The 13654-nt window shown below is 36.1% G+C and overlaps 2 protein-coding genes across 2 annotated transcripts; both read left to right on the top strand.

Moving 5' to 3' along the window:
* The first annotated feature begins 3215 nt into the window (after positions 1-3215).
* Positions 3216-4169, top strand: LOC119247086 (olfactory receptor 6C2-like). The gene has a single exon (XM_037513302.1). It carries the CDS (start codon positions 3216-3218, stop codon positions 4167-4169), a length of 954 nt encoding a protein of 317 aa, XP_037369199.1.
* Positions 4170-10621: 6452 nt separating this feature from the next.
* Positions 10622-12746, top strand: LOC119248461 (olfactory receptor 6C2-like). The gene is made up of 2 exons (XM_037515416.1): positions 10622-11527; positions 12717-12746. The coding sequence occupies exons 1-2, from the start codon at positions 10622-10624 to the stop codon at positions 12744-12746; spliced, it is 936 nt and encodes a 311-aa protein (XP_037371313.1).
* Positions 12747-13654: the final 908 nt, after the last annotated feature.

Genomic DNA, 13654 nt, shown 5'->3' with positions numbered 1-13654 from the left:
TATACTAAAATTGCAATGATACAGAGAAGATTAAAATGTGTTTTTATTCTAGTATTAAAATACAAAATTTTTTTTCCCAGACTTGTGGAGGAGTAGGACATCAAAGAGTGTCTGTGTGGGAATTATGGGAGACCTGCTATAAAGTATGTTCTGAAAGATGCGCTAGAAACGTGTACAGCTCCATGGTGGGCCATTTACAGGTAAACTGAATCTCCTTAGACTTTGGTTTTCATATTGAGACTCTCAGGATTGGATAGTTAACTAAAGTCATTTTTGTCTTCCAGGAGAGTAAGTATGTTTTGTTTGTTTATTTCAGTGTTTTTATACAACGTTCTATTTCCTTGGTCTTGTAAAATACCAGGCTTCTGTGTTTAAACTTAAAATGATAAAATGGAAAAGAAAAGAGTCATTTCTGATGCTATTTTGTTCTATAAAGTAAAATGTGAATTGATTAGATTCATTAAAAATATTTGTTGCGCGCCTGAGTAAAGATTTAGATGAGTTCCTGTTCACCCCTTTTTCTTCACAGGAGGATTAGCACCAATCATAGTATATAGTATAGGTTATTAAGAAATGAGTGTGAATGATTTCATCACTGTGGAACAGAATATTGATGGACATTCATAAGTGATCTGCCCAGTAATGTAATTCTCAGAATTCACCATTTATGCCAAAATATAACCATATTTTTCTTCATTATGAATATAAAATTTGTTACAATACTGTCATCATAGTTCACTGACATCATTAAATGTAGATACTCCCGGAAGTACACACATAGAAAATACACCTGATTTCATTTACTTAATCAAAGCCTGCAAGGTACCTCTACAACTGCACCATGACCAAACTAATAAACTACTAAAAAGCAAACAAAAAATGTTTAAAAATTCCTCAAGTTAGACTCTTGGAAATGGCAAAATGCATCAGCGTCAATAGATTTACAACTGGGCATAAACATAGCAGCAATGTAACATGCTCTTGCTTGTGAATATAAAGCAATGATTGTTGGCTTTTGATTCTGTAGAGATTAGTGACACAGAAAAGTGGTATTACCTAATCGTATGTGTAATTTGAGTAAACATTGAAAATGCAGTTTTCCTATAGTAGAATATCATGAGTGAATCAATGATTTGCCAATTTTAAACACTAAATTGAGCAAATGGTACTCAATGAATCCTAAAAGGAAAGACAATGAGGGTGAGTCTGAGAAGCATTAATGTTATAGAGATGAATAGGGAAAGGTTATATGTAAGGATATATGTAAAAGGAGATATATATATATATATATATATCAGAATTAAAAAAATCCAGGATAAGTACATCATGTAAGCAACATGTCTAGAATTATATAAAGTGGGGTTGGTGGTGTCTAATGCAAAAAAAAAAATAAAATAAAATCACTATCTTTCCTTTAGCATTTAAGGTAATATATAGGAAATTCTTTATAGTAGTGGTATCTCTAAAAGCTATTTCAGAGAGCGTTAAAGATGAAAATAGAAATCAGAAGTTAGAGAAAATTATGGAAAATTTTAAAATTGAACTTTTCTTTTTTTTAAAGATTTATTTATTTATTTATACAAGAACTGGGTTCAGGTCAGAAGCGTGGGAGAGTGAGAGAATTCACCAGAGACAGAGTGGGGAGCAAAACAGGAAGATGGATAGAAGACACTGCTGAGGGGAGCAGTGGGCAAGTCAGGAAAGGTCTGCCCTGCCATGTGGGTTTCTCCCTGGCAGATGGGGAATCGAACCAGCGCTGCAGATGCTGCGGACAGCTTCATAGAGCGGCGCTCAACCACTGCGCCACAGGGGAGGCCCAAAATTTTAAAATTGATACTAGACATATGTTTAGCAATCACATAGCTGATAACAATAGTATGAATGACTTAATAAAGTAGAGGTGGAATGTGTTTTAGTGAGTCAAAACAAAAACTGAAATCATTAATCAACAAGAATAATGTCTGCTGTCCACAAATTCAGCAGGTCATTTGCTCACTAATTATCCCTTCACTTGTTAAAAACACTCTGTGTGTTTTGCACCAAGGAAAAATAGGTCATCAGAGAAAATCAGGCTAAAGCATAAACACTCAAGTAACTCATGGCACATGAGTCAGGGGATGTTGGTTATGAGGAGGTGTTGTGCGTAGATCATTGCAAGTTTCTATATGGCGGTGGAATAGAGTCCTCAACTGCTGCACCAGGTGGGGCAGACAATGTCAGCATCAGAATATCCCAGGTGTTTACAGCTTATCCTGGGGAAAAAATGTTCAAGCTGATCAATGGAACGCAGCCAAATTTTAGTTTCTAAGGATGAGAACATTCTTGGGAGAAATACATCTTGAGGTTCAGCAGTGATTACATGTGGGGAAATAGTCATATGCTGTGAATTAATCCACTTCAAAAATTAACTGAGAAAGAGCATAGTTTTGAAACTGTGTGAAACGATCCTATTAGTCTTTTTGTTCCCAGAGATTTATTTATTTATGCATACAAGAATAGGGGCAAGGCCAGAGGTGAAGGGAGGGGTGTGAGAAGATTCACTTGAGACAGAGTGGGGAACAGAATAGGTAGATCTACTGAAATACACTGCTGAGGGGAACAGCGGGAGAGACAGGAGAGATCTGCTGGGCCATGTGGGTGGCTGCCTGGCCAGCCAGGGATCGAACTCATGCTGTGGTGGCTGTGCATAGCTTCATAGGTTGCGTCTTGACTCCTTGCACCACCGGGGAGGTCCCTGATACTATCAGTCTTAATGCAAGATTATTGTTGAATGAATCCTTAAGCAATTCTATGTTATTGCCAAACTATTGGTTATGACTAATTAGCAATTATAAAATAGATTTAGTGACACTAATACTTATTTTTAATGGATAAAGAAAGGGTCATGGGAGAAGGGATATAAAGTTTAGTTATCTCTTGAAAATTTTGATTCTGATAAAGCAATTTCATATCTTACGCGTGCATCCATGTTAACCTGATTGCAATGTAGGATGTTATTCTCTTTATATGTTGTGCTTATGTTTAAGATCTGAGATTTCAGACAAATCAAGGGACATTTAAAGAAGCCAAAAGCATGGTTTTAACATTATTAGTCCAGTAAATTTGTTGACTTTTCTAACCAAAAACCATGTGAAGAGAATATTCTTTCTTTTTTTTCTGAGTCTAATTTCACCCAGATTATACGCACTTTGAGAGGAATTCAGGAGAGCCAAGGGATGAGAAATCACACAGCCATAACCACTTTCATCCTCCTGGGATTAACAGATGACCCACAACTGCAGATTCTGACTTTTGTGTTTCTACTAATCGCCTACATGCTGAGTGTAACTGGAAACCTGACCATCATACTCCTCGTATTAGTGGATTCCCACCTTAAAACTGCAATGTACTATTTTCTCCAGAATTTTTCCTTCTTAGAAATCTCATTCACTTCTGCCTGCATTCCTAGATACTTGTACAGTCTATCAACAGGCGACAGGACCATTACCTATAGTGCTTGTCTAAGCCAAGTATTTTTTATATATTTGTTTGCCATAGTAGAATTTTTTCTCCTGACCATCATGTCCTATGACCGGTACTTGGCCATCTGCAAACCCCTGCACTATGTGACCATCATGAACCGCAGGGTCTGCAAAACCCTTGTCTTGTGCTGTTGGATGGTGACTTGGTTGCTGATATCCCCACTACTTATTTTGTTACTGGGCCTGGAATTCTGCGACTCCAATGCCATCGATCACTTTGGCTGTGATGCTAATCCTCTGATGCAGATCTCATGCTCAGATACTTGGCTCTTAGAGCAGATGGTTATTGCCTGTTCTGTGGTGATCTTCCTCATGACTCTCATGTGTGTGGTTTTGTCTTATGTTTATATCCTGAGAACAATTCTAAGGTTCCCATCAGCCCAGCAAAGGAAGAAGGCATTTTCCACCTGCTCTTCCCACATGATTGTGATTTCCATCTCCTATGGCAGCTGTATCTTCATCTACATCAAACCTTCAGCAAAAGATGACATGACCATGAATAAGGGGATTACGCTATTACCTACTTCCATCTCCCCCATGTTGAACCCATTTATTTATACTCTGAGGAATAAACAAGTGATACAAGCCTTTAATGACTTAGTCAAAAAATTGTACTCCCCTCAAGGAAGTAGAGGAATGTTGAAGTAAGGGTCCATAATAATATTTACTTAAGTTTCTGCCCCTTTTACTACTTCTTGATCTAAATTTCTGCTTCTATTTAATGCAAATTTGAACAAGCAACTCTATACTTTTTAATAACTGTCCTCTCAGTTTTTTGAAAAATGCCCCATGAATTCAAAATGTTTAAAAATCAGCAATTATATTCCTGAATATGTCTATCTCTATCTCTATTTCTCCACTTAAATGAATAGACACATATCTGCTTTGAGAATGACATTGAGAACAACAATATTCTGATCTCAGGAGAATAAATAGGATGATTTCATTCTGTGTGTTCATGTATGAAAGAGTAATTTTCAACTCTCAAAATCATTTTAGAAATGAGCTGTTTTATTTTTTAGATATAAATTTCCTTTCTCTTTTTAGGAGTATTTTGAACAGGGTTCAAATATGGACTGCCTCCATTATTTCAGCATGTAATCTTTTGTAGATGCGATCTCAAAAAAAAGAAATACTAAATCATTTTTCTTTTTAGTTTGTCTGTTCTATGAAATATTCTACCCTGGGTATATTCCTTTTTACTACTGTTTAAAAAATCCTCTCTGTACCAAAACTTTTACCTTTAATATTTTATTAATTTTCTCAGTCCATCATTTCACAACTTATGACTCTACAGAATAGTAATTTATTTTTTCTTTGATCAATTTCTACTACTTCTATCATAGAATCTAATGATCTGCACAGTGTGAAAGTTCTATTGTGATTTTGGTATTGCCTGTGTCTAGAGTTGCTTTGTCATTTATTGACTAAAATTTTTTTCCCATATCTTCCCTCATGCAATTAACAGCTGCATAAAATTCTATTGTATTTTTATTATCATTTATAAATAGAAAGGTTTTTTTCCACAGAAGTTATAATAAGTCAAAGAAAAAATAACCTTAAACATTATGCAGCTAAAATGATAGTCAAAGAACAAAGATGTATGTCTTCCCAGTGACCAACTCTTCAGTTTTTTTTCAGAATTTAATAATATTTATACTTATGCAATTAATCATAAAATACAGAGGCAAAGATTTAGGTGTATTTAATAAAATCTGCACCTGTACATGCATGTTTTATACAATAAAGTCATGGTTTAATCTCTGATATTTTTGCCAATAATTGTCTTAATTTATATTTTGAAAAATCTGATAAGCATAATACCCAAGTTTCTATTTTTTTCTCTAGAATGATGAACACAATTGGTGCTAGTCTAGTGGATTGTGAATGTACTTACAATCTAGAAAACTGTTTTCAATTAGATATGGAAAAAGGGAACTTATGACTAAATTTTAAAACAATGGTTTATTCTGTGCTTCTCTAATTTTTCCATCTGCTGATTCCTATCTTATATGTTATTTGAATTTATATAATGTGAGAAGTTGATAGTAAAATCTATATTTGGTTTCTATTGTTCAGATGTTAATTCTTAATATATCCACGCATTGTTGAAATGATGTCAAGTAATATTCTAATGCTTCACATTTTCCACTCTTTTATAATTGGTAAATAGATGCAAAAACTTGAAGAAGCATGTATTAAGAACTAACATATCCTCCAAGGGAGGAGCTGTATCATTGCTAATTTTGTATTTTAAATAATGAGTTATTTTTATCATTTATTAACTACATACACAAGGGATTCCTTTGGGAGGGCAAATGAGCAACACGAAAGAAAGATATTCCCAGGAATTAGTCGTTAGAACACACCGATTATTTACACTAAAACTAACATATGATAATTTTAATGAAAGATGAAGTGTCAGTATACTGACTCTGTGAGAGAATGAACAAGATCAATCATGGCCGACGATTGCACTTATATAATACTAAAGACAAGAGGTACCGAGGGACTTTGCCCCAGGCCTTGCAGGTTGTTCCCTTCTCCTCCCTGCCTAGGCCTCCCCCACTGTGCTCCCGCAGACCCTGGGGCGGTCAGGAAGCCCCAGCCCGGGCACCCCTGGGTGTTTACTGGGGCTGGGGGAGCTGCCTGAATCTGCGTGTGTGTCTGGTGTCATTCAATCCAGATGTCAACTGGGACGGGAAGAATAACCCAGGACCGGGAACAAACTGGGCCCCCATGATCGATAGGAGTTCTGCTCAGCAAATGTAGGTGACAGCAACTGCAGAGAGAAGGTCCAGACTTTTAAAAGACTCATTTCCCTATTAAGCTGCTTAAAACGAGTCTTCCTGAATCTTCTGCACAATTCCCACTTACCCAGGAAATATTTCTCCTCTAAGTGCTCAAAATCACGTTGGTGTGTGGTGTTGGGCTTTGCCCTGATGAATAAATCTCTGAAACTGGGGGGTAGAGACGCCATCCTGCATGTGCAACAATGTGGATGGACCAGGGGTGTGATGGTCAGTGAAATACGTCCAATGGAGAGAGACAAACACTGTATTTGGGATATGGAGAAGCCAAACAAGCAGGTGAATTAAATAAAAGAGGAACTAATTAAAAAATAGCTAAAAATTGAGACTATCAGAGCAATGAGGGGTTATCAGTGGGATAGGTTAGGAAGGGATGGGCAAATAGGGTGAAAAAGGTCAATTGTGTGTTGGAGGATCTAACTGCACTTTTTGTGGTGAGCTCAGGGTGGAATACACAGGAGTTAATATTTGATGCTGGACACCAGACCCATGTGCTATGTGCAGTGTTACTCCAATAAACAAAGTGTTGTACTCAGAAAATCGAGCTAGGAAGTAAGCTGTCCTGTCTTTGAGGAAACTTATACCCCCCAGGCAGTGGTGGCCACAGCCATTGTTAACCATAGGTTCATGCTAAAGCCCATTTGATAATCAAAGAGACCCAGGAGTTTATAATGAAGAGAAACAAATCCACTATTTTTGAAAATTTTCTCTACTTGCAGATGAATTCAATGAATGTATGTTTTTTTTAAGTTGACAACCATGACGCATTAGGAATGAATGCAAACAAAATATTTCAGTCAACTTTACCATCAAACAAGGAAAAGATGAAACTTCTTCAGATACGTATTCATGGACTAAAGATGTTATAATGAAGGACTGCTGAAGTACATTTTTTAATAGTTCATGTCCTAAAGAGGTGTGACTTTGTAATCTTTGTATGATGATTTCTATTAAACTAAATTTTAAAAATTTCATGTGTAACCTTGTGGTATCAGGATATTAAGCAAACAATAAATGGCAAAGTGAAATGCAAGTGTATTTTCCTTGTGCTTCTTGGCAGAATTTGTCAAACAAAGATGTTGTAAGAACAATCATTCTCCTTATTTTCAAGATTTGAAAAATTTCTTGAATATTACATTTGTGTAAGCCTTTTAGCCTCTCTGTTCTCTATCCTTTTCATAGGTTATTGACTACATTATGTAGAAAAATTATGATACAAATGTATATTAATTAGGAAAACAGTAACACTCTTACTTGTAACTATATAAGCATATTATTATGTATATTAATATTTTTCCTGTGAAAATTAGATCTCAAGCTATATTTCTTTTTTTCTTCAGTTACTTATCTGAATAGAATTATGGCCAGAAATTTGTTTTCTCATTGGCTAAATTGTTGCATCTTATTGTCCCCAAGGACACTGCTCCCACTGATGTCTCTATAGGACTTTGCCAAAATTCAATTCTCATTAGAGTCATTATCATGTGTGCACTTTGGTCACAAAGGGCCCCTTATTCACCCAGATGGTCCTTGCACATCCATAAGAGACAGAGGACAAAGCATCTAAATTCATCGTGTAAAATTTATGTCCTTAGATATCAGGAATTATCTCTGAAACATAAAAATCTCTTTACATTTGTCAAACTTTTAAAAATAATATTTTTTATTCTAGTACTAAGATACAAGGAATTGATTCCCAGCGTTCCAGTGGAAGAGGACAATAACGAGTGTCTGTGTGGAAATCATGAAAGACCCTGCTGTCATGTATGTTCTGAAAGATGTTCTGGAAACATGCAAAGCTCCATGACAGATCATTTATGGACAGACTGACTCTCCTTACACTTTCATTTTCATTTTGAGACTCTCAGGATTGCATAGTCAACTGTAGCCATTTTTCTTGTCTTCCAGGAGAGTAAGGATGTTTGTTTGTCAATTTCAGGGTTTTTATTTAACATTCTAGTTCCTTGGTCTCAGTAAAAAAACCTGACTTCTATGCTTAAAGTTAAAATGATAATAATCTAGATATGGCAGGAAAGGAACTGTTATTTCTGATGTTATTTTGTTCAATGCAAGTAAAATGTTAAGTTATTAGATTCGTTAGAAATATTTGTTGCGATCGTAAGTAAAGATTTAGTTTCTGTTCACTTTTTTTTCTTCATAGAAAGATTAACACCAATCATAGTATATAGTACAAGTTCTTAAGAAAGGAAACTGAATGAGCTCACTAGCATGCTTTGGAACAGAACATTATGATGGACATTTAGTATGAGGCTCTCTAGACATTTTTACAAATCACTATTTTTGTGAAAATATAACCATATTTCTTTCACTATAAATGTCAACTTTGCTCCAATATTGTCATCATAGTTCACTGAGCTAATAAAATGTAAATACTAGTGGAAGTACACTAATAGCAAATACACCTGATTTCATTTGCTTTAACAAAGGCTGCATAATACCTGGATAGAACAGAAGACATGCGTTGGTGATTAGAAAGGAGTGATGTAGGACCTGGGACCTGTATTGAGTTAGGATGTTAGTGAAATCTTGAGAGTGTAAGAAATTTTTTTAATATGTTTTAGAAGTTTCAATTCCAACTGGATTCCATGTAAAGGTTCCAATCACTAGATAACGATGATTATCCTGAATTTAGGGAAGAGAAGAAATAAAACTATCTGAGAATTTTAGTATTAACAGTAGAACTAAAAGTAGTATCATGTTTCAGTTGCTGAAATTTGCATAAGAAGGGGACCATAGGAGAAAAGAGAGACAAAGGTAGTGATGAGTATTCACCCTGTCCCTGATAGAGTTATAGGGATTTTTTGCTCAATAATGTACAACCCATTTTACATGATTTATTCTATTCTTAATTATATCTTTGTTTTAAACAGATAAAAGCAGTGAATTCCACCTTTTGCCAAGAGTAGTCAGGAAATGGCAAATATCAAGTTATAACTTTTGAATCTAATAAAGATGTCTAAGGGTAATTTGAATTTTGAAGACAGAAAATGTAAAGGTTTTTTTTCCCTTACACATATAAATTTGGGAATCATCACAAATATCATAAATACAGTATATCATAATATCATAAATATCATAAATATAGTATATCCCCATAAATTACATCATTTATGGGGATATACTAGGGAGAAAAAGGACAGAATATCCTGGAATATTTCAGGTATACTGACATCATTGAGAAGGAAAAAGGAAAAGAAGTTTTTATAGGCAGATAAAAAATTAAATGAGTAGAGAGAAATTAGGCTATTTGTGGGCCACATGATCAGAGCTTTAGTTTAATAAAGAGTGAAGTGTGTAATGAGTGATGAAAAGTAGGTGGCTTTATTGTCCACAAATTCAGTAGGTCATTCTTTCACTCATTAATCCCTCTCTTGCCAGTAACAAACTCTGTGTGTTTTGCACCAAGGAAAAATGGGTCATCAGAGACAATCTCGCTAAGGCATAAACATTCAAGTAATTGGTCACACATATCTGTCAGCTGATGTTGGTTATAACTGAATTTTGTTTATAGATCCATTGCAGGTTTCATAATGAAAGTGGAATAGAGTCCTCAACTGCTGTGCCAGATGGAGTTACAAATGTCTTGTATCAAAACTATGCTCAGGTTTTTACAACTCACCAGGAAAAAAGATTAAGCTGATCAATGAAACACAGCTAAATTTTACTCAGTAAGTACGGGACAATTCTTGGGGAAAAAAGTATCTCTTAATGTCACCAGTGATTACTGTGGGGAAACAGTCTTATGCTGTGAATTGATCTATTTCAAAGTTTACACGAAAGAGGATATTTTTGAAAATGTGTGAAATGATCCTGTCATTTATACCATATTGTATGCATCCTTAAGAAATTCTGTTATTGTCAAACCACACGTCCTGACTAATAAGCAATTATAACATTGATTTAATATACTAATAATTACTTTTAATGTAGGACATTAAAAAAGAGTCACGAGAGAAGGGATGCTAAAGGTTTTTATCTTGGAAAATTTTGTTTCTGATAGGCAATTTCAAGTGTGATGTGTGCATACACGTAAACTGATTGCCATGTAAATCTCTTTATATGTTTTGCTCATCAATTTGAGATGCAAGATTTCAAACCAATAATTTGACATTTTAAGGAGCCAAGAACATTATATTAAAAGAATATCAAATAAATATATGGCTTGACTTTTCTACCCTAAAACGCTGTGAATAGAATACTCTATTTTTTTTTCGAATCTCATTTCTCCCAGCTTTACACACAGTTTAAGAGGAATTCAGAAATCAAAGAATGAGAAACCACACAGCAATAACCACCTTCATCCTCCTGGGATTAACGGATGACCCACAACTACAGATTCTGATTTTCATATTTCTATTTATCACTTACATGTTGAGCATAATTGGAAACATGATCATCATCCTCCTTATATTAGTGGATTCCAACCTTAAAACTGCAATGTACTATTTTCTCCAGAATTTTTCCTTCTTAGAAATTTCATTTACTTCTGCCTGCATTCCTAGATTCTTGTATAATCTTTCAACAGGTGACAGGAACATTACATATAATGCATGTCTAAGCCAGCTATTTTTAACAGACTTATTTGCAATAACAGAATTTTTCCTCCTGACCATCATGTCCTATGATCGGTACGTGGCCATCTGCAAACCCCTGCACTATGTGACCATCATGAACCGCAGGTTCTGCAAAAGACTTGTCTTCTGCTGTTGGATGACGACTTTGTTGCTGATGCTTCCAGCATTTACTTTGTTTTTGAGTCTGGAATTCTGTGACTCTAATGCCATTGATCATTTTGTCTGCGATGCTAATCCTCTGATGAAGATCTCATGCTCAGATACTTGGCTCATGGAGCAGATGGTCATTGTCTGCTCAGTGTTGATCTTCATAATCACTCTCGTGTGTGTGATTCTGTCCTACGCTTATATCATCAGAACAATTCTGAGGTTTCCTTCATCCCAGCAAAGGAAGAAGGCGTTTTCCACCTGTTCTTCCCACATGATTGTGATTTCCATTTCCTATGGCAGCTGTATCTTTATCTATACCAAGCCTTCAGCAAAAGATGATACTGCCATGAATAAAGGGATTGCACTATTACCTACTTCTATCTCCCCCATGTTGAATCCATTTATTTACACGCTAAGGAACAAACAAGTGATACAAGCCTTTAATGACTTGGTCACGAAATTTTACTCCAATCAAGGAATTAGGGGAATGTTGAAATAGGGGTCCAAAACAATACTTTCTTAAGTTTCAACCCTTTTTTACTTCTTGATCTAATTTCTGCTTATATATAATACAAATATTGAACAAGTCCCTCTGTACTTCTTATGTATTACCCTCTCAGTTTCTTGAAAAAGCCACATGATCACAAAATGTTTACGAATCAGCTATTATCTGCCTGAATATGTCTTTCTCTGCCTTCCTTTATCTACTTAAATGAATAGACACATATGTCCTTTGAGAATGACATTGAGAATAACAATATTCAGATTTCATGAGAATATGGTTGTCCTTTGAAATTGAAGAAATATCCTAATAGTGGTAAAACAGTTACATTTTCTTATGATTTAAAGAATCATTTGGTATAATTTTCAACTTATTGCTTAAAATCTTAAATTTTGATGTTTATCTGATTTTGGTGTTTACAAGCCCAGTGTGGCTGCTCAATTCTGACCCTAGTCCCCAGCACCCCCATCCCCATTAGGCTGCCCTGGGACATGCTAGCAATTGTAAGGCAAGTCACTTACAATGTCACTGGCAGGTAAAGGAGGGCAGAAAGCTCCACCTTTACACTGCGCTTCCCATCCTAACAGCCTGATTCCACTAACATGGCATGATGATCTATGTAAAGATATTCCCAAAGAATTGTTAGACTATGCTGCTAAAAATATTCGTCTGAATAAATTTGAAGGTCTGTTTGTCTTCATTCAAGCCCTCATGAAATTGACAGTGTTCCACTTAGCATATCATTACTAAAGTCCAAAATGGTCCCTGGAATGTAAACTGGTCCAGCCACCATGGCAGCTGTGGAAAACACTAAAAATGGATCAACCATGTGATCCAGCAATTCTACTCTTAGGAATCTAACCAAAGAACACAAAAAGACTAATGTGAAAGGAAACCTGCACTCCTATGTTATTGCAGCACTATTTATAGTAGCCAAGATTGGAAACAACCCAACTGTCCCAAAATAGATGACTGGATCAAAAAGATGTGGTATATATACACAATAGAATACTACTCCCTGATCAATAAAGACAAAATCATGCCATTTATGGACCATAGATGGAACTTGAAAGGATTATGCAAATCAAGTTAAGTCAGGAGAGAGGTAAATATTGGATGTTTTCCCTTATATGTACAGACTATGGAGAAACTGAGCAAAAGGTCATGAAAAAGACAAAACTTGCAAGCTGACCATAGATCTGAGGCATAGAGCATGGGACCAAACAGGGTTTATACAGGAGTCAAAACAGGGGAGGGAAGAACATTTGGGACTTTGGTGATGGATCATAGGTGCTAGGGGTGGGGGAGTATGTGAACTAAACCTGATGTGAGAAATCAAAACAAAAATTAACAATGATATGAGAAAATAAATGAGCCAATTTAATACAAAGGAACAACTAGGACTGTCACACGGAACCTTAGTTCCTGGAAGGGTGCCCCACCCTCCTCCCTCTGTAGGGTCAACCACTAGCCATTGTAAGTGCTTCCCATGTAGAGATCAGGGGGCAATCTATCTCAGCCCAAGGGGGGTCACTCTTGGGTTGCATTCTTAAGAACTAATAAATCGACCCTCAGTCTTCAAAAAAATATGAGTAGTCTTTCTTTGCAATACTGCCTGGCCATGAACATACTAGAAGACCAAGAAATTTGACCTACTAACAGGAAAGTATATTCATCTGGACCCCAAAGTGTAAAAGGACAGGGCATGTGGCAGTTCGATATCAAACACTTTTTTTTTTTTCACACTTTTTGTTCTGAGTAAAAGAGTTGCCAGAATTTTGTTTTCTCATCAGGCCAAGATATTGCATGTTTTTTTTTTTTTTTTTGTGGGACTCTTGCTGGCGGCCGGGGAACAAACTGGTGCTGCAGAGGCTGTGGGCAACCTCGCAGGGCAGCACTCAACCGCTGCGCCACCAGGGGAGGGCCCAGATATTGCATCTTATTGTCCCTAAGGACACTGCTCCCACTGATGTCTCTGTAGATTCTGCCAAAATTCACTTCTCATTAGAGTCATTATTGTGTTTGCACTTTGGTCACAAAGGGCCCTTTGCTCATCCAGATGGTCCTTGCATGTCC

Source organism: Talpa occidentalis, unplaced genomic scaffold, assembly GCF_014898055.3.
Source record: "Talpa occidentalis isolate TD23 unplaced genomic scaffold, MPIMG_talOcc4v2.1 talOcc4.16, whole genome shotgun sequence".
Classification (NCBI taxonomy): Eukaryota; Metazoa; Chordata; class Mammalia; order Eulipotyphla; family Talpidae; genus Talpa; species Talpa occidentalis.
This window is presented reverse-complemented; position numbering and strand designations above follow the sequence as displayed.

Excerpts from the sequence above, each read along its gene's own strand:
- LOC119247086 (XM_037513302.1), top strand. The coding sequence starts at position 3,216 with ATGAGAAATCACACAGCCATAACCACTTTCATCCTCCTGGGATTAACA.
- LOC119248461 (XM_037515416.1), top strand. The coding sequence starts at position 10,622 with ATGAGAAACCACACAGCAATAACCACCTTCATCCTCCTGGGATTAACG. Across the intron at positions 11,528-12,716 it reads TACAAGCCTTTAATGACTTG|ACTATGGAGAAACTGAGCAA; the intron begins GTCACGAAATTT and ends TTATATGTACAG.